The 20,054-nt window shown below is 52.8% G+C and overlaps 1 protein-coding gene across 1 annotated transcript in view; it reads left to right on the forward strand.

The window, feature by feature from the left end:
• ARHGAP26 (Rho GTPase activating protein 26) overlaps window positions 1-20,054 on the forward strand; it is a 137,840-nt gene that overhangs the window by 96,463 nt on the left and 21,323 nt on the right. Inside the window, exons 19-20 of the mRNA XM_074156467.1 lie at window positions 6,051-6,189; window positions 11,031-11,184. Of these exons, the coding sequence (XP_074012568.1) occupies window positions 6,051-6,189; window positions 11,031-11,184 (293 nt within the window). The remainder of the gene's footprint in view (window positions 1-6,050; window positions 6,190-11,030; window positions 11,185-20,054) is intronic.

Below are 20,054 nucleotides of genomic sequence, written 5' to 3' on the forward strand. Positions count from 1 at the left end.
ATGAGGGATTTCTGCAATGATCGCGTCTGGGAGGGCTGCCGGGCTCGTCTCCGCTCTCCAGCCAAATTACAGCTCCTGCCCCAGGGGGTCCCTCATGGTTCCCCCTCCTTAGAAGTAATTTACGGCACTGGCAGAAGGGTGAATCTGCAAGTTGGTTACATATATTTGTCGCCAATTAATTCTGTGGGTGGGGGTACCTGGTCTCAGGGTGTGTTTTATCTCCCTGCCGCTTCCCGCATGGATGCTGCGAGCGAAGCGCCCGTGAGCCCCTGGCCCCATTTCTCCGGGGCTCTCGGGAGAAGATCCTGGGACGGAGGGGGATAGGAGGAGGTAACTTTGGGGGAGGAAAATCTTCAAAATGCAGTTAGGGCCAGTTCCGCTCCCTCTTTAGGACTGTTTGGTTTCGGTGTATTTCTTAATTTGAATTGATTTGAGCTCGTTGAAGGCTCCCGCAGGAGCTGACGAAGGTGATTAGCAACACGCAAGTCGCCTGCGCTTCTGCTGCTGCTGCTGCTTTATATTGTTTTACAGCGGTGACTCACAGACACTGTTTGTGATTGAGTACATTCGCAGGGAAAATGTAATTGATTTGAATGGTTCCCGGCAATCAGCAACTGTCTGTATCGCAGTGTATTTCCCCCAGGTAAGTGGAATGCCTCTCCGGGCAAAATTACTGTTGTCATTGTGTAACCAAAAAAAAAGCAAAACCTCAACCAGGCTTGGTGGCTTGGTGATAACATCTCTTGGTCTGAAGAACTGCTGGCAGATTGTTTCCCCAGCCGTTTCGGGAGGTTTCTCTGATTGCCGGGGCAGTGGGGAGGGTTTGGGGGGGTAAGTCAGCGTTCCCCACTCGCCTGCCTGCGTTTGCCATCACCCCACCTGAGACTGGGCTCATCTCCCGCCTGAGATTATCCCTGGGGAAAAACATTCATCCCGAAGCCGTACAAGTTTCAGAGGAGGATGGTGCAGGTTGCGGTGCCGGTCGCCCGGTGTCTTCCTGTCAGATACTGCGAAGCAGCAAGCGGGAGGAACGCCTCTGAAAGAGGTGCCCAGCTCTGCCCAGCGCCACCCCGGGAACTGTCAAACTGCTACTGCCCAGGATTTATCCATTAGCGATTCTCAGCCTTTTCTATGAATTGTGAATTTCTGTGTAATGTATTGTGAATCCAATACATTAAGGGAATGTGTTCTAAAATATATCCCGATTATATAGAATTAAATGCATAAAATGATTTTTCTTCTTTGGCTCTGGACGTTGCCACAACAGGCAAACCAAGAGTGCCTCCCGTGCAAACAAAACTACGGGTACTGGGTTGTGTGCCTGGTTACCCAAGTGATTGCTATTTAGCACCATACTTCTGATTTAAAAATTAAACGTTAGCCAGAAGTAATATTGAAATACTATTGCATCTGACAATCGCAGGTGTCCATCCATGTTCTTTTCCAGAGCTTAAATTTTTATAGCTCTCTGGAAAAGGCCGCTGTTCTGAGGTGTTACAAAATTAAGAGATCGATTTACTGTCTTGGTGATGTTCCCTCCAGACAAAAGCTTGACCAGGTGAAACGTTAATGCATCCAGTATTGATGATGAATAGGAGAGCAGTTTATGCGGGGAATTTCGCAGACCCAAACACTAGCCTCAGGAAGTGGCAAGGACTAATACTAAAGTCAAAGCCCTCAGTGCCGCCTCGTCTTCGTTTTATTCTTTCCTGTAATTACCTGAAATGTTTAGGGATGCTGTCGGCAGATTTAGCCAGGCCGTGTAGGAGACACAGCCTGCTAATAAATGGGGTAATCAGCACCAAGCAGGAGGCGATCCTGCAGTGCCGGCCGGGGTGCGGGGAGGGAAGGAGGGCTGCGATGGAGGGGGCACCATCCCAGCCCCACCAGCAGCCCCGGCAGCGGGGAGAGATTCCTCTGGCCCCCACGGAGAGAGCCTGAGCCTCATCCCTCCCCTTGCCCAGGGAGATGGCCCCGGTCCTCAGCGCTGGGATGGGGCTGTGGTCTCTCCGGAAGAGGTGCAGGGTAAAGGATGTGGCAGCACCTGGATGTGTTTCATTCAGAGGTGGGAGAGGGATTTTAAAAAGCCTTTTAACTAATCAGGGAGGAGGCGCTGCTGAGTCTTTGCCATTTTTCGGGTGGGGAGAAGGTGGTGTGGAGCTGCAAAACTGCTGCTTGCGTGGGGCCGAGGGAGCCAGCGTGGTAGGGCTGTAAATGTGATTTATGAATCCTGGCTGCTCCTCTCCCACTCCGGCTATTAAACTGCCTCTCTCTCCCCGCTAATTGGGCTCTGTGACTGGGAGAGCTACACAACAGGTTTGCGCAGCGAGGAGCACGTCTCGGCTATTCTTGTTAAATTAAAAAAGTGAAACAAACCTGAGAAATTTCCCTGTGAAGGGGAGGAGGGGTTTTGTGCGGGCGATGTCTGAGCTGAGAGAGGTGGAGAAGGAGGCTTTGGGCCAGCGGTGCGGGTTTCCTTTGCTGCTGAAGGGATCTGTGCCGTTTCCCGGCACACAATAATGGCAAAGTCACATCTACAGCGAGCTATTTGTCTTACAGTGCTTGGGGTCTCTCCTTAGACCTTCAAAATCAGCGTTGTGCCTTTTTTAATGTGGCTGCTAATTGACTTTTCTCCGCTGTGAGCGGCTAAATTTAGCCCCGTGTGCTTTGTGCCGCTCGGAGGTGGGAGGGAGAACGGCTTTTCATAGCCCTCCCTCCGCCTCCGCATGGCTTCTGCTCCCCATCTCTGCCGGCAGCTCGGGGGAGATGCCCTAGGGGGCTTGGGGCACCGGTTTGGTCCATGGGTGAGGAGTTCCCCAGGAAGGGCTGCCCTGGGACCCCATAAATCCATCCGTGGGTTTCGCAGTGCCCAGCTCTGCGCAGAGTCAACCGCTCCCGTGGTCGGAGCTGGGGCCAGACACGCAGAAATTCTGTGGGGAGGGCTGGTGGGGTGCTGAGAGGGGTGTTGGGGGGATCGTTGGGGTGCTGGGGATGGCTGGTGGGATGCAGGGAGTGGGGTGCAGCAGCCATGCAAGGGGCTGGGGAGCTTCTGGCCCCCAAAGTCCCGTGGGGAGCGTGGGAAACAGCCGCTCTGGAGGTGGGAATGGCCCTCCCCACACCCCAATAGCCATCCTCGGCTCCCCACCAGCACCCCAGCAGCCCCTACAACACTCCTACAGCCCTCCCAGCACCCCAACAATCCGTCCCACACCCCACCAGCCCTCCCCATTATCCCAACAACCCTTCCCACACCCCACCAGCCCTCCCAGCAGGAGAGGGCCAGCTCGCTGGTCCTGGTTCGAAGAGCCGTTGGCAATGCAATACTTTCTGTGCCAAAATGCGGCACAGCTGTAGACGCTGCAGGGGCCCGTCCCGGCTGCGGGGACCCCGAGCCGCGAGCCCCGTGTCCCCTGCGTCCCCTGCCTCCCGTGCATCTCCCGGCCTCCACCAGCACAGCCAGAGAGCGTGGGGGTCGGGCCATCTGCAGTGGGGGGGGGTTTGGGCTGACCAGGCATTTAAGCTGAAATCCAAAGTTGGTTTCGGTAAGTTGGAGCGTGCAAGATCTCAGGTGCTGAAGCTTTTCAGTACAATTGTCTCGTAGCGACATTCCAGCTGCATTTAAAAATGTGACCTCCTCGTGAGCTGAGGCTGGTTTTAGTCATTGAGTTCATAACTTAAGAGCATATATATCTTCTCATATTAAAGATCCAAAATAAAAATAGGAAATGAAAACCTGAAAGTTTATTTTCAATTGTGCTGTGGGAAATCATTGCATAAAATGCAATTCATAAATCAATACTTTTATCTTGCTTGATTTATATATTTCATTATATATCCCAAGTAGAATTTACTATTGCAAAGCAATTTGAAAGCAAGAGCGCGTTACAGCCGGCCGTGGCAGTGCTGGGTACGAGGAAGGGAGCCCAGGGCAGGCAAGGGGTCCCTGGTACCGATTTTGGCCCCCCCATGCTGAGGATCCTGCCCCGGAGAAGCTGCATTGAGCACACACGGCAGGGGTTCCCGCGGCGGGGACAGGCCCCTGCAAAATGTGCAGCTGTGTCGTCTTTCAGCCTGGTAAGCAATGCGCTGTGAATAGCCCTTCGAAATGGGATGGTGGGGTGCTGGGGGGGCTGGTGGAGGGCTGGAAGGTACTGGTGGGATGCTGGGAGGGCTGGTGGGATGCAGGGAGCGGAGTGCAGCAGCCGTGCAAGGGACTGGGGAGCTGCTGGCCCCCAAAGCCCCGTGGCATTGAGGTGCTGGAGCGTGTCCAGAGAAGGACGACGGAGCTGGTGAGGGGTCTGGAGCACAAGTCTTGTGAGGAGCGGCTGAGGGAGCTGGGGGTGTTCAGCCTGGAGAAAAGGAGGCTGAGGGGAGACCTTCTCGCTCTCTACAACTCCCTGAAAGGAGGGTGTAGCCAGGGGGGGTCGGTCTCTTCTCCCAAGGAACAGGTGATGGGACAAGAGGGAATGGCCTCAAGTTGCCCCAGGGGAGGTTCAGGTTGGATATTAGGAAAAATTTGTTCACTGAAAGGGTTATCAAGCCTTGGAATGGGCTGCCCAGGGCAGTGGTTGAGGCACCATCCCGGGAGATATTCAAAAGACGAGTTGACATGGTGCTTGGGAATACGGTTTAATGTTGGTGGGGGTTTTTTTTTGTTTGTTTTTTTTTTTTTAAGGTTGGACTAGATGATCTTAAAGGTCCCTTCCAACCTGGGCGATTCTGTGATTCTGTGGGGGGCGTGGGAAACAGCCGCTTTGGAGGTGGGGATGGCCACGGGCAGGGGAGCGGGGTGGAAACGAGCAGTGCTGGGGCTGCTTCTCCATCCGCTCATCCATGAGCCCAGGGGGCACGTGTGAAGGAGCTCGGTGAGCTCTCTGGGAAGGGCTGCCGTGGGACTCCATGGGTTTCGCAGCATTCCTGGCTCTGCACAGGGTCAACTGCTCCCGGGGCTGGGGCCGTGGGTGCAGGAGTCGGGTGCGGTGATTTTCTGCCGCTGCCTGCGCCTCACCCTGTCTGCGTGCTCCAATGCCAGACCTGAGCCTGGACAGCACATCCCTACGGATAAAAAGGCTCAGGAACGATGTCCTGAGCCACGAGGTGTTTGATTCATTGAGAACGGTTCATTAGTTCCTCTCCCAGGGCCATAAGGACAGCCCTTCCCACCCGCCCCTCCGTGCTTTCGGGGAGAGATGTGACATGACAATTTTTGGCTAACGCCTCTTGGCTCTTTAGCGTTTATTTGTAGAAACGGGCATGAAGGGTTCGTGTGTGTGTGTGTGTGTGAGGATTTTGTTGTTGTTACATGAAACAAACCAATTAACCGCTGGCAGCCGCTCCCGCTGGCTGGCAGGCGGCATCTGATGGCTTTCTGCAAGGCAGGACCAGTCGGCTGTGGCAGGGACAGGTAGAGCAGGGAAAGACACCGAGGGGTGGTGTTTGATGTGCTCTAGCGAAGGGAGACCTCGGGAGAGCTGGTCTTGAGGCAACGCTGCGGGTGGCTGCGCCTGGGGCTCCAGAAAAGAAACAATAAATTACCAAAACCCACCACCAGCAAACAAAGCTGCTGCTCTTTAGGTTCATGCAGTTTTAAAATTCCGTCCCCTTGAGAAAAATGTGATGACTCAGTTTTCCGATGGCTGTGGCTGGAAGCGGCAAAGACTTTCCTGGGCTGGTGGGCATCGGGGGGGTGCGAGGGCTGGGCTGTGGGGGGATGTGGGGGGAACAAACCAATTTTGTCTTCCCCGGGGGGCTCTCGCCATCACCTGCTGGGGCACCCCCCACCCTCACAAACTCAGCAGAGAGCTCGAGTATCGGGGTTCTTCACATCTTGCAATATGCATCTTGGGTGCAGAATAGGGAAAAGGAGTGCAGACAGGGTGGGAATGAGGAATTTAGGAAATTGGACCCAAAATGTTGCCTTGTGGAATGCGTGTCTTCCTCAGGCGCTGCTCTGCGGAGCGGTGCAAACCAGGCAGGTAGGCAGCTCTTCTCTTCGGAGGGGCAGCTCTTCTCTTCTCTTCAAGGAACAACTTGTTAATTATTTTTAACAGATATTTAACACGGTGCCAGAGACTCCGCCGTCGAACTCGCAGCTGCTGTTATCGCGCAAGAAGAGCACGGACTCCAAGCCTCCCTCCTGCAGCGAGAGACCCCTGACGCTCTTCCACACACCGCAGCCCAATGAGAAGCGTAAGTGTCCCGAGCCATGGCTCCTGACGAAGTTTTGGCCCTAATTGTTATAATGGAGTGTAATTCCCGTGCCATCCCCATGGGATTTTACTGGTGTTGATGGAAGAGACGGTTCCCCTGACAGGGTTCGGTTTCCTCTGCTGTCACACTGATGGGGAGTGTGAAGATTCCCTGGCATCCCAGCCCTCAAGCGGGGGCCTGGATTGTGGCTGCCTTAGCACAGTATAAAGTGTTGCTGTCCCTTCCCCACCTGGCGGGTCCCTGCGCCCTCCCCTTCTCATGTTCCCCGAGACCCATCCTCCCCGTCATCGGCTCCCGCACCCGCGGCGAGGGTGGGCACCCGCCGGCGTCCCCAAAGGGCGACCCTTCTGGGCTGCCCACGGGCACTTTGCCTTTTACAGGCACGAAAATGCAGCCGGGGGGGGTCCTGCGTTTTTCTGAGGATTATGTACCGCGGCAGGGTGAAAATGCTGAAGATCATCTTTCCATCTCTGTCACTAATTGCTGCTCCAGATATTTCGGTGAGAGGGTCAGAGCCCCATCCCTGCTCCTGGGGCAGCAGAAATGTCTCTGCTCGGGCTGTTGCTTCACGTTACAGCGTCAGCCCGGTTCCCAGCTCTCCCCTTCCTGCTGGCCGTGCCCTCCCAAGGCTGTTCCTGGCACTGGCCGGTGGCCCAAACTGTCCCAGTTTGCTCAAAAAGCGGGAGAGTGACCTGGTGAGCAGAACAAGTGACAGGAGGAGCGAGGAGCGGGACGAGGCTGGAGTGATCCCATCTCCCCAGGCTGTGGGTGGATGGAGCCGCTGGCCGTGTGCTTTGCTGACTCTCGAAACACGTGGGCTCCTCGACCTCTGATTGAGTTACTGTTAATTACCAGGCACTCTCATTTGGGAGGATGTCATGGCGATACACGGGGGTTTAAGGAAGCAGGGGGAGCACCAAAGCGTGCTCTGGAAATAGTCTGTCGCTCCACCCTCCCTGGAGCCTCAAATATCAAAAGCTGCTTTTTGAAAAGTTTCAGCTCAGGTCATTTATTTGCTGCTAACTAAGCAGCTGCTCGTTAGGCTCCGGAGTCGCCCGGCTGCCGGAGCCCTCACGTACCGTCCTCCCCTTGCCTGGAAGAGGAACAGAGTTCATTTATTTATTTCTGCTCTTGTTTATTCCCACACGAAGCAACGTTTTCTCAGTGTTCCTCCCGACAGCCTGCGATCTCCTGTGGCTGTGTGAAGCCATCCCCATTTTATTCGGCGTTTGCCGTCCCTGTGCGTGTGCCAGTTGAAGAATAATGTGGGGTTTCCTTTCTTACTGGTCTGGGGATGGGACAAGGCTGAAGGACGAGGGCTTGGACAGCAGCTCGAGGCGAGCGCCACGTCTGCATCGTGTCCTGAACAGTGACACGGAAATGTCTCTGCTGTGACACAGAAGAAGTTTGGTGGGAGCACCTCTGTCCTTTGACGGCGACTCTCTTGGTTGGGGGTGAGGGACGGGAGCCCTAGAATAGGTGCTCGCTTTGGTGCTCGTGCCTGAAAGCAGGGATTGGGAGAGGTAGAGATGGCCCAGAGGAGCCCCCAGCCCAACGGGAACAGGGAAGGCATCCTGCAGGAGTCATCTGGCTATGAAACAAGGACGCAGTAGGATCTAACAGCTGGAAATTGAAGCTAGACACCTTCAAAATGGAAACGAGTGCACTTTTTTTAAGACCGAGAGCAATTTAACCGTAAGAAGAAGTTAAGTGGGACAGTGAATTTTCCATTACTTGAAATCTGTCTATCAAAGGCAAATATCTTTCTAAAATTTTCACTAAAATTCATCAGACAAAGCTCTGTGTGAGTCAAAAATTGCAATGTTCAACAGACAAGATCATGTAAAAGACTAGGTAATTACAGTGATTATTTCCTTGTTAAATGTTCACATTTTTGTCCACAACTGACCCAGGAGCTGAGTGGATGTTGTGAAACAAGTCATTAGCACAGCAAACACACCATTTTGTTCCTAATCAGTTCTTCATCATAAGCAGCGTTTGGGCACTTTGCTCATATTTTGTTGTGCAGAGAGCTTTTGTCAGGACGGTGTGGGCTTTGCTGGGGGAGAGCCCCCAGACGCCGGAGGCTTCGGGGAGGCTCCCACCGCTCTGCCCGACTTACTGCCACAGCCAAGAATCCTTCACATAAGCTTTTGAAAACACAAAGCCAAATACAGTATCAGCCTTTTAAAAAGGAGGAAATAAAATAAAGCAGGAGTTTCAGATGGAGCCATTCATCTCCCTTCCTCTTTAGATGAAACACTTCCAGTTTCTTGGCTGATAGGGACTTTAATTCAATGTTGGCTGGCAGCTCGCTCGGAGATTAGGCAGACAATTGACACTGATTTCTTAGGCTTACCGAGCTTATTTTCGGACTTCAGCCTTGGGCAGAAGACGTTTGGAAATAATCAGCCGTAGTGTTAGACCCCAGTCCCTTGGCTCGGCTCCCCGCTCCCCACGACCATGGGTACGGGGGGCTCAGAGTGGGCTCTCCCACCCCGATACGCTACAGAGGTGGTCTCCCACAGCACTGTTAAACCTGTACTGGCAGATGAAAAAAGAAAGGAGTCATTTGGATTGGCCTTTTGGGGTTTTTAGGTCCATTGGGAGCTTAATTTCTGTTTTATTTCATCTGCTGGCTCCCGCATCTGCCTGTCAATAACTGGAGGTCAGGGCTCTGCTTTTCTTCACTTTTTGCCTCTTACCTTCCTGGATAATATTTTTCATCACAAAGTGCTTATGCCCTGAGTCCCAGGTGGGCTTTTGCAAGCCCTATCGGAGGCCCTGCGTCTCCAGGGAAATCACTCTTCTTTATGAACTGTCCTGACCTGGCTTAGGGGAAGCATGGCTTGTGGTGTGTGTGAGCCACCGGGTGGCTCAAAGCTGACGAGATGCTTTGTATGTTCCCTTTGGCATGTCAGACAGTGGGGAGTTGGAAACCAGCGCTGGGCAAAACGTCCAGCTCGGTATGTTGGAGGAAGAGAGGAGGGGACAGAGAAGTGTATGTGCTGCTCCTTCCCTTGGTGGCTTATTGGAGATCAATCGTAGTCATAGAATGGTTTGGGTTGGAAGGGACCTCAAAGCCCCCCCAGTGCCACCCCCTGCCCTGGGCAGGGACACCTCCCACCAGAGCAGGTTGCTCCAAGCCCCCTCCAACCTGGCCTTGAACCCCTCCAGGGATGGGGCAGCCACAGCTTCTCTGGGCAACCTGGGCCAGGCTCTCACCACCCTCACAGCAAAGAGGTTCTTCCCCACATCTCAGCTCAATCTCCCCTCTTCCAGTTTAAAACTGTTCCCCTTCCTCCTATGGCTCCCCTCCCTGATCCAGAGTCCCTCCCCAGCTTTCCTGGAGCCCCTTGAGGGACTGGAAGGGGCTCTAAGGTCTCCCCGGAGCCTTCTCTTCTCCAGGCTGAACCCCCCCAACTCTCTCAGCCTGTCCTCCCAGCAGAGGGGCTCCAGCCCTCCCAGCATCTCCGTGGCCTCCTCTGGCCCCGCTCCAACAGCTCCATGTCCTTCTGCTGTTGGTGGCCCCAGAGCTGGAGGCAGCACTGGGTGGGGGGCTCTCCCCAGAGCGGAGCCGAGGGGCAGAATATCCCCGGAGGTCCTCTTGCACTCTTTTATCCTTCTTTAAGTGTGTGCAGGACACGGATGAGCATTACATGTTCTCCTTCTAATGCAAGCAGAGGTGTACAATTCAAAGGGATTGAGGATATGGGATTCCCTATCACTGTGTGCTTTTTGGTAGTAATTTGATCGTATTAGTGTGCACTGGAAAAATAATTTCTTTGAATGATTTATCACTAAAATAAGACTCATTTTTCCAGCAGGTGCCTGTCTTTCAGGAAAGCATCATCACAGAAATAGCAGTTCTCTGCAACGGGGCTGCTTTCCGTGCCATCAGTGATGATAATTGCTTCTCACAATTACAATTACTGCTTATACGGAAAAGGCACCTTAGGAAAATGAATTAATGTGATTTTAGGTAATTCGGCGCAGAGCTGAGGAGGGAGCTCACGCTGCGGATGTCAGCTTAGGATGCATAATATTTTCACTCCTCGCTGCTGAAGTTACACAAATAAGAGGGGAATGAATCTCTTAGCAGGTTATGATCACGGGAAAGGAGAAGCCCTGAGGAGCCTCCAGGTTGCCAGCAGAGCGTTCCCCGGCGCAGGGGAGCCGGCACCACCGCCGCAGCAGGCACCGGGCACTATTTCAGACCAGATGTAACACCAGGTTTCTGACCCAGAGCTGCCCTGGCCAGAAAAGAGCGACAGTCGTTGATGTCAAATCCTAGGCTGAAGCATTTTTTTGCTGAGATAAACCTTAGCCGGGCGATCTGTCCTTTTCTTGTCCTAAAATCCGACCCTGCTCTGTCACACACAGGCACACTCCCGTGGCAGCTGGTTTCACTCACAGAGAAATCCATTCCTGCACATCTTTTGCATTTTAATTTTTTTCAGGTTGTGTGGTACTTGGGATGTCTTTGGGAATATAAATTGTTAATGCCTTGAGAAAAATGAATATTTTCTTACTAAAAATGGTGTTCATTTAAAATGTAGCTGCATCTTAAGAAAAAGTAGAGAGACTACTTGGCATTTCTTATAGTTTAATGTATAATATCTAGAAAACATGACTGTAAACAAACTGCCTGTCTTCTGGGGGCTGGTAAGAGCCTGCCCTATTTGCATTAGGGCAAATATTGTTATTTGGCAGATAATATTATCAGGAACGCCCGATTGCAGCAGTCTGCTCTTTACTTTTGTGTGCGACGGCGGCTGTGAGCGGTGGCTGATGGTTCTTGGTCTTTGCTGTTTTTTCAGAGGAGAACAGGAACAGCATCATCAACTCCAGCCTGGAATCCGTCATCTCTTCAAACGTAAACAGCTTCCTCAACTCCAACAGCGCTCCCCAGCCCAGCCTCAACTCCAGTGATCTTGAGCTAGAAGTAATTAAACCCAACAGGCCAAATTCACTGTAAGTACAGTGGTAATTAGTGTTTTATAGGCTCTCCCTCCTTAATCTTTAATCAGGGCTGTTTCTTACTCTGGATCCCAGCAGTTTGTTGAGGAATACGATTTAATGTTTTAATTTTTAATGGGTGCCTAGCATGTGCCCTGCATTTTTAACTCTGTCTAAGCGGTGGAATTAGTTACTGGGTGTTATATCTGCTGACGGGTTTCAGCTCTGATTATCCTGCACATGTGGAGTATTTCTGGGGCAGAGCTCCGTGTTGCTGCTTGAACTGCTCGACCCATCTGGTGATAACTCCGGCAAACACAAAGGACTTTTCTTCTGAGTTAAATTCTGGGAGTGTTGTCAGTACAGTTGATCTCCGGCCAAATCTGTGCCATTGCTCCTGCTATTGCTTCCTTCATCTGGAAAGTTCAAGGGAAAAAATAGCGACCTTAGCAATGACTCCCTGGGGAGGGCTGAGTTATTTATGAAGTCCCCTGAACTTGACACAGCTGAGCCCTCGCGCCGATGGCCGGCTCTGCTGGGGGAATTTCCTTCCTGCCGCGGCTCTGCCGGGCCCGATAGCATTTTCCCACAGAACCTCCCCTCCTCCTGCATGTGAAGATCCGCTCAGATCTTCAAGAGCCGTCACAGTCCTTGCAAGCCGAAGCCAATTTTTCCCCCTGGGCTCCTCGGCACGCCCCTCCATCCCCGCGGATAGGCAGGAGGAATTCTGCTCCCGCCACGGCCCTTTATGGCCTCGCCGAATGGAGCGACCTTTGTGATTAAGGGAGACCTTCCTTCCCACCCCTCCGGTCCTCCCACAGGCTCCCAACACTTCCAGTTCCCACTCAACCATAGAAACCGCCGGTCCCTTGAGAGCAAACAGAGATATTTTTCCTTTTGGTTATCGGCGGAGGGATTGCTAAGGGCTGGAGATGGCTGAGTGCCAGGGCGGGCACTGGTAGAGATGGTGAAACTGGTTGCTGTTGGGTGGGTTGGTTGGCAGCAGGGGTTGGGGCTTGGGGGGGTGTAGGGGGGTGTGAGCCCCTGCCTGCGGCAATTTGGGGGGGGCAGGAAGGTAAGTTCAGACGCTGCTGCCTGCGGGAGTGCGCGGGTGAACAGAGGACGGGCTCTGGCTGCCATCCATCCGCTCTGCCTCTCTCCTCTCCATCACTGCCGCCAAATCCGGGAGCTGCACGGGCACCAAGCCAGCCCGGCCTGGGTGCTGGGAGCAGGGTGTGAGGCTCGGTTCGGCCCTGAGGGTCCCTGGGGGTCTGCCTGCCCTGAGAACACGCCTGCAAGGAGTGTGGTGGTGGCAGAATAGAGCACCCAACAGGTAGGACACCTCTCAATGCAGGGTGTGCGTGCTGCATGTTACGTACCGAGGGAAGATGCGTCGGCATCTCATGCCCACACTGTCGGTGGAAGCTCTGGAAGTCGGTCACATACCATTCCCCCAACAGGATGTTTAGAGTTTATTTGTCCTTCAAGGGGAAAAAAATGATGTGACTTATAGTACAGCAAGGTTTGTCAGCCCGAGTCTTGCTGTGACCTTAAAGGAATTGTTTGCCAAATTTGCAGTTTTTCAGATTCCAAGAGTTGCCTCGTCCTAATAATTTCTCTTTTAAAGGAAATCGTAAAGAACTTCAGCAGAATGAATCAGTTAAGGCCATGTGGGTCTTTGAGGAATGGAGGCATCTTCCTGTTGCTCGGGAATTACTTGAGCAGACCAGCAGCGAAACCATTTCCTTGCCACCAGTTCGGGGGCGTTTGCAGTTTTGCGCAGGGAAGCAGCGAGCAGCAGGGTAGCACCGGCAGCTCCGACGGCTCTCACAGTGTTTGTGGCTTTTGGTGCTTTTCCTCAAACCCACTGATTATGTGATCATTTTTACACTCGCAGGAGTACCGAAGTTGTCAGTCCGTGTTGAGCTAAAGGTTGAAAAGTGAGTCTTAAGGTGAATAACCACAGAATCACAGAATGCTATGGGATTGGAAGGGACCTCTGGAGATCATCTCCTCCAACCCCCTGCCAGAGCAGGGTCACCCAGAGCAGGTTGCACAGGAACCACGAGGCAAATATTTTCTTCTCTATAACCTCAAATATGTAAATCAAATATCTTTAATCCAATCTCGCAATGAGAACCGAAGCGTCTGACTTCCTTTTATCCTTTTTAAGCAGCACGTGTAGCTGTCACTTCAGCCCCTCTGTTTCCTCCTCCCCACAGGCTGCAGCTGGATTCGCTGCTTCCACCGCATCCTCTAAGCCGCGGTGGAGCCCAAGTGGGGTGTCCCCAGTGTGACACTGGGCACGGTGGCTGCTGACCACACGGGAGCGGTGGCACAACTGCTCGCCCTCCGCAAAAGCGCTTTGGGAAACTGCAGGGAAAGGAGTTGGCTTGTTTTGTTGATGTTCTTGCTTCTTATTAAGCTGAAAACTGATGCTTTTGTGGAAACTGCTCCAGTTATCTCAGTGGGAGGCTTGTTGGAGCACACACAGTGAGGGCTGCGAGTCTGGGGGTTTCCTTGTTTTCCTTTAGCTGTGCCGAGCAGCAACACATTCGAAGGTTGCCTTTAAATGTGCAATGCTAAAAATCATGAGCTCTGCCTGTGAAAGCAGAGCCGCTTGGTTGAGCTTTTGTTTACAGAAGCCTCTCGACTCCCATTTGAATGGTGGTGGATCCCCCAGGTCTGCTCCCCGGGGAGCTGAGCCGGTTCCTCAATCCTCCGGATGAGCGTGTGGCTTCTTCCCCAGCCTTATGGCTGTGGCCACACTGGGGACGATGTCTCCCCACCTCCCTGCCATCACCCCTCCCGGGGACAACTCTGTCCCGCTCACACTTCCCTTCCCTCCAGCCTGATCCTCCTTCCCCACCCAGGAGGGAGATGCTTGTGCTGGAGGGAGAAGGCTCTTCCTTCCCAGCCACCAGTTGGGGTTTTACTATGGGAATGCGTTTATTTATTAGGGCTGGTTTTTATTTTTATGGAAAAACTTTGCTCTGGGCGGGAGTTGTACTCGGTGAGTCAGCAGGACGGCTGTCCCATGCCAGGAGCTGTCACGGCGCTGGGGACCGGGGCTGGAGGGGCCACCGCAGCCCCGGGGAGGGGGATCTGTCTCTAAATAAACGCCGGGTTTCTTTATCCTGCCCTTGCAGAGAACGTGGCAAAACGAGAACCAGAAAGCGCTGTGTTTCTAGCGTAGACACACGCTTCAGCTGCGGCGGGGGAAGTTTTCAAACTCGGTTGTGTGGTTGTGAAAAACAACAGATTTCAGATTGCGGTTTTTAAAATCCTTTTAGAAAAGCACCTTGCTCTGTGGCTCTGCCATTCATACCTGTGGAGGCTCCGAGGTGGGGTGTAGCACTGCAGATAACCGACTCCTCCATGGGTGTTTGCTTTGTGTATTTTTCTTCTCTGCTTCTTCTCTGCTGTATTTCTGCGTCTCCTCTGTGTCCCCTGCACTGTTTGAAGCCCTCTGCTGTGCCGGCTGGGTGGGCGGCCGCTCCGAGCCCTTAGATCTGGCCACGGCCAAACCAGAGGTGGGTGCTGTTACACATCCTTGTTAGAGTCACCTTTTAGTGCTTAAAATAGGCATTATCCTCAGTCTTAAATTAGCTGTTGGGTATAATACTGGGTGCTTCTGGCTGGCTTCCTACCTGCGACTTGCTGCTGCTTTTACAGTTGTTTGCAAAGCTGAACAACTAATGTGTTACAGTTTAGAAGATCAACTGACAGGAGGAGGTGGATGGAACCACGAGGGTTTCGCTTTCTCTCCTCACAGTAATTTCGTGTTGTGCGGGGCTGTTTTGAAGGGGGGGTAACGAGATGGGCAGCATTTTTGCACTGCGGCTCCACAGAATGGCCAGCCTGCACTCCTGTGCATATGAACGTGCAGACAGGACCAAATAAGACTAGAACATGAAAGCCGGACGCTTATTTTTTTTAAAGTCCTTGGCCACGTCTTTGCAGTGATGTTTCCCAGCGTTGGCTCTGAGCACTCAATTTAATCCCCCCTCTGCCCTTTTTAATTCCTTTGCTGCCACCGAAGGACAACCTGACAGGGCTTCTGGGATCATGTCACATCATCTGGATGATCTTTAAGGTCCCTTCCAACCCAAACCGTTCTATGTTTCTATATGTGATATGTCCTGTAATGCTTCTCTCTCTCCCTGGGGGAGGTGGTGGGGCCAGACACGTACCCCACCACGGGCAGCCAAAGAGCGAAGCTTCTCCAGGGCTTGTTTCAGCATTTGGAGCCCACTCCTTGACAGCGTTGGTGTCCTGTCAAAGCAGGATGGGTCCACGTGCTGGTGGGTGTCTGCTGGGTTTTGTGCTGGCGTGGTCATTCAGAGTGGCTCCCTCCACAAAGTCAACGCCTTTGCTGGTTGCCCCAGGAATTTGCTTTGTAGGTGCAAACCAAGTCAAAAATAAGGAATGCAGGAAAAAAGTATCACATGATGAAGGAAATACCATCTGTTACTCCTTCAAAATGAAATATTAGCAGGCATTTTGACCCAATTTCTCAAGGAGATGCAACCAGCCCAATGGCACTGCCCATGTTGGACGGTGTCTCCCCACCCTTTGGGTCTGTTGGCCATCCTGCCCGGCCAGCCCCGACTCCTGCTGCTTGCTGCTCCTTCACCCAGGGACTCTGCCTTCAGGGAAATAATAGCTTTGGGAAACTTGGATTTAGTCATCACGTGTCAATTTGCATTTTACTTTATTTTCTCATTGACCAAGTATGGCTATTTCTTGCCCTCCGTGGGCATGGAAAGACATGAGGAGCAGATCTAAGGTCTAGTGGTCATGAAAAAAATAACCCAGTTAATCTGAGGAAGAGAGGCTATTCCCATGTGCTTTTGATTTACAGGACCAGAATAAATCTTCATTAGGCATCCCAGTTAAAGCTTGAGCAGCGTTTTCTCCTTCCCTGCCTGAAAACAAGATAAATTTCAAGTATTAATATATATTTGCAGAAGAGCCTCCATCGGTGGCTTCTCCCTGGGGTTGGCCCGAGCTGGGGGAGCCCCGGGCTGGTGGGCAGAGAGGGATGATGGCTCGCTGGGGCCATGGTGCTGGTGGCCAGGACACACCATGTGAAGGACAGCACCTTCTCCCCATTGCCCCATCCCCGTGCTCTCCTCTGAAGTCCCTCACCACCCCAATTCCACGTCCAGCAGCAGGCAAACCAGTGCAGCATCACCGATGTATCAAACAGGATGGGGGTTTTTGGAATAAATAATCCCTTAAAACTGCAAACAGCCTCAGCAATGATCAGCTGTGACACACGTAAGCGAAAGCACGTGAGGAGAAGTAAATAGACCTTCAGATGCTGCTGGTTCCTCACAGAATTTAAGTCACTTTTTCCACTCTAAAAAATAACTACGTAAACATGACACAGCCTTATTCAGCAGCTCTGCTCCCTGCACCCACGCAGAATGCAGATCTCTGCAGCAAAAATAAATTGTTTAGGTTTGCTTTTCTTCTTTTTTTTTTTTTTTAATAAACTTTTGTGGAGTTGTCAGTAAGTAGGAGTGATGGGAACTTTACCGGACCCTGCTTCAGTAGTCAAATTACCATAAGAACAAATCTTTCTGATTTGGGGAGCCGTGTCCCTGCGCTGTCGGGGAGATGAGCCAGGTGTAACGGGCAGCAGAACCTGGTTAGGAATTCAGGGGAGAGTCTCTTGGTTTCTGGATGCCGTGTGAAGCTGGCAGCTAGAATAAACTTCTTTTATTTATAGAAAGACCCCCCTGAAGGCACACAGAGAGCATGTCGGGGGAGTGAGTTGCGGGCTGTGAAAGCCCAAGAACTCTTTGCAGCCGTACTCCGCTTTTATGTTGCGGGGCACAGAGGAGCTGTGAGACGCTGGCATTTTGTTATTCTCCCAGCAGAGCTCGGGGGAAGCCCGGCAAAGAGGCTGCGGGTGCTCCCATGGGTGATGCGGTGGCCGCCCTAGCACCCCGAATCCCGGCCGGTTTAACTCGTACAGGGGCAAAAACCTGTGCTCCAGAATGGGTCTATTTTCCTATAAAATACAGTGCTTTACGTCATGGGTAAACATGTGCCATCCTGGCGGAGCTGAGCTTCCTCCTGGCCACAGAGTTAACCCGTGGTTGCCGTCAGTGATGGTCTCGGCTGCTCTCAGAAATACTGTCATTTCTGCCTTTTTAGTTGAAGATCTAGAAATGCTCGGCTGCTTTTTAGTTTCTTATTTTTCTAACAGATACTTGTGATATATTATATGGAGCGTCTAGTTGGGTAAATAGCGGCGGAAAGGCCAAGGTGGTCTGTCCAAGGGGCAGCTCCAGCGGCAGCAGCCTTGACTCTGCTCTGCCCTGCCCTGGGATTTACATCCTAAAAGTAAATCCCGTCTTTATCACACCGGGTTTGGCAGCGAGGGCCAGGATGGCAGCTGCTCAGAAGGGTTCCATTTCAAGCCAGGAAAATGTCCGGTTGCAGCTGAAGTTACTAATTCCGACAGCGGTGTTAGATGAGCCGGGGGGTGAAGTGGAACCAGCTGGTCTTGCAAAGGGAGATGCTCGTTAGTCCCGGCTGCGCTTTTCACACCTTTAAAACGCGATTGAGGACGGTTAATAAGGAGCTGTTGCGCTCACCAGATAACATCTCGCTGACTTGGCAGAAAGACTTGCCCTCCTCCTCGTCAGCTGGATGCTCCTGCCGGGTGTCGGAGGGAGGAAGATGATGTCACCCCGTGGAATGAATGAGGGGTACGTGCCAGGGGCTGCTCCTGGGGTCTCAGAGCTGGTGGGGGCGCAGGAGGGTGGCAGGGGCTTGGGTCCAGCCGAGCCAGCTGCCCCTCTCATCGGGCTGTTTCCGCCCTGTTTGGCGTGGCCCAGTCCTCGCAAGGGCTTTAGGAGCTGCCAGCTTGTATCTACATCCTCGGTGACATCCATGACAAATGCCTCTTCCCCCTTTTTCTCCCTCTTTCACTACCCATTCCTGTCTCCTGCTGGGATTGTACAAATAATTCTGGCTTTAACTGCAAAGCCCCGTTAGTCTCGGGCTCTGAGCTTTGGGCCGGTCCAGAACGCCCACTCTGCCAACAGCAATACGAGGTTTCATTCTCCCATTTCTGACATACAGGTCAAATTTTGCCCAGTTTGAAGTTCAGCCGTTTTTTCTGGCCGGCACTGTCTCGTTCCAAAGGTGGGATCCCCCATTGGAGCTGCCCCATCCCTGGAAGGATTCAAAGCCAGGTTGGAGGGGGCTTGGAGCAACCTGGTCTGGTGGGAGGTGTCCCTGCCCAGGGCAGGGGGTGGCACTGGATGGGCTTTGAGGTCCCCTCCAACCCAAACCATTCTATGATTCCATGATTCTATGTGTCTTCTTCAGACTCCACATCCCTGGAAACACGGATCTCCTCCCGCTGGTCCTGGCAGCCGTGGTGTGCTCGGAGCCACGCTCACCCCCACGTGCCAATGGATGTGGGTAGGAAGGATGCACATGCAGCCGAGCCCCTTCCAGTTGTTTATTCCTCTTCTTATTAAAGCCCTCCCTGGTGTTTAACTGGTCATGGGTAACTGGTTTGAGTAACTGGGCAGGGTGTGGGGAGCACAGTGGTGCCAGGGGGTGGAGGAGCTTCCCAGCAGGGACTAGACAGGGAATTTTTGAGCTTCTGTTTCCTTCTGCAGCAGCGTTTCTTGGAGGTCAGGCTTACAGGGCAGAGCATTTCTGAGATAATCCCTTCCTTGTTATCAAACGCTGTAAGTGAGGTGCAGAACCGATGCGCTTCGTGGTTTCGAGCTGTATTTTCCATATAAGTATATTGCCCGTTATAAGGATGAATAAGGCTCAGGAGATAGGAACCCTGCAGTGCTTTTAAAAGGAAAAAAAATTATCTATAGATTAACGTAAGACCATACAGAGACCGTCAGGCAGGGGATCTGCCCTGTGCATCGCAGGGGAGCTGGCGAACCGTCGGTGCAGTGCCCCTCGGGGGGGTGAGCTGGATGGAGCGGGCAGGAGGAGAGCAGGAAGGAGGGAGCGGGCAGGAGAAATCAGGCAGGAGGAGAGCAGGAAGGAGGGAACGGGCAGGAGGGAGCAGGCAGGAGGAGAGCGGGCAGGAGGGAGCAGGCAGGAGGAGAGCGGGCAGGGGGCATCAGGCATCTCTGCCCCTGCCCACTGCCCTCTGGAGCAGGCTGTGATGTGTCAGGAACAAGCCCTTAACCCGCTCGACCTCTGCAGTTCCTCTCCCTCTTGCTCACTTGCCCTTGTTTTGCAGAGGATTTCGTGGCTCTCTCTTATTTCGCTTGTGGTGTTTATATTCCCGAAGAATAACGGCAATTAGAGGTGCAGGAGGCGTAGGAGCGGGTCCCACCCTCATCCTGCCTTCCCGTCGGCCACTTTGGGAATGTCCCTCTGAAATGGCATCTCTGGGACTTCTGTTTAAGAAATTTTCTCACAAATCAAGTACTCCTGTCCCTGAGAAACCTGGATTCTTACCCGTTCTCCCCCCACCCCAGTATTCAGCCCCACTTTTAATTTGGAAAAAGGCTGGGAAAATGTACTGGGGTTTTTGTATTGACGTGCGTCACTATAAAAACGGGGTAGTTTGTGCTCAGAGGGGTCCCCTTCCTCCTGGGTGGGAGAGCTGGTGCCCAGGGGATGGCAGCCGGCAGGGTTGGGGCCACCACCCTGCTCAGGGGCTTCCTGCACTGCATCAGACTCTTAATGCCATCCTGGCCGTGCTTGCCGTAGAAAAGGCGTTTCTTTTTACTTTAGCTTCATTTTCTGGTTCTCTCGGTTCATATGAAATTGCAAAGAAAACCTTGTGGCAGGCGCAGGGTGGCTGGAGCCTTACGTGGGGCTAGAAACTGCCCAGGGCGCTTGGGGAAGATAAAGCGGGACCACGAGGAAATAGGAACTTG

Source organism: Numenius arquata, chromosome 11 (assembly GCF_964106895.1).
Source record: "Numenius arquata chromosome 11, bNumArq3.hap1.1, whole genome shotgun sequence".
NCBI classification, from domain to species: domain Eukaryota; kingdom Metazoa; phylum Chordata; class Aves; order Charadriiformes; family Scolopacidae; genus Numenius; species Numenius arquata.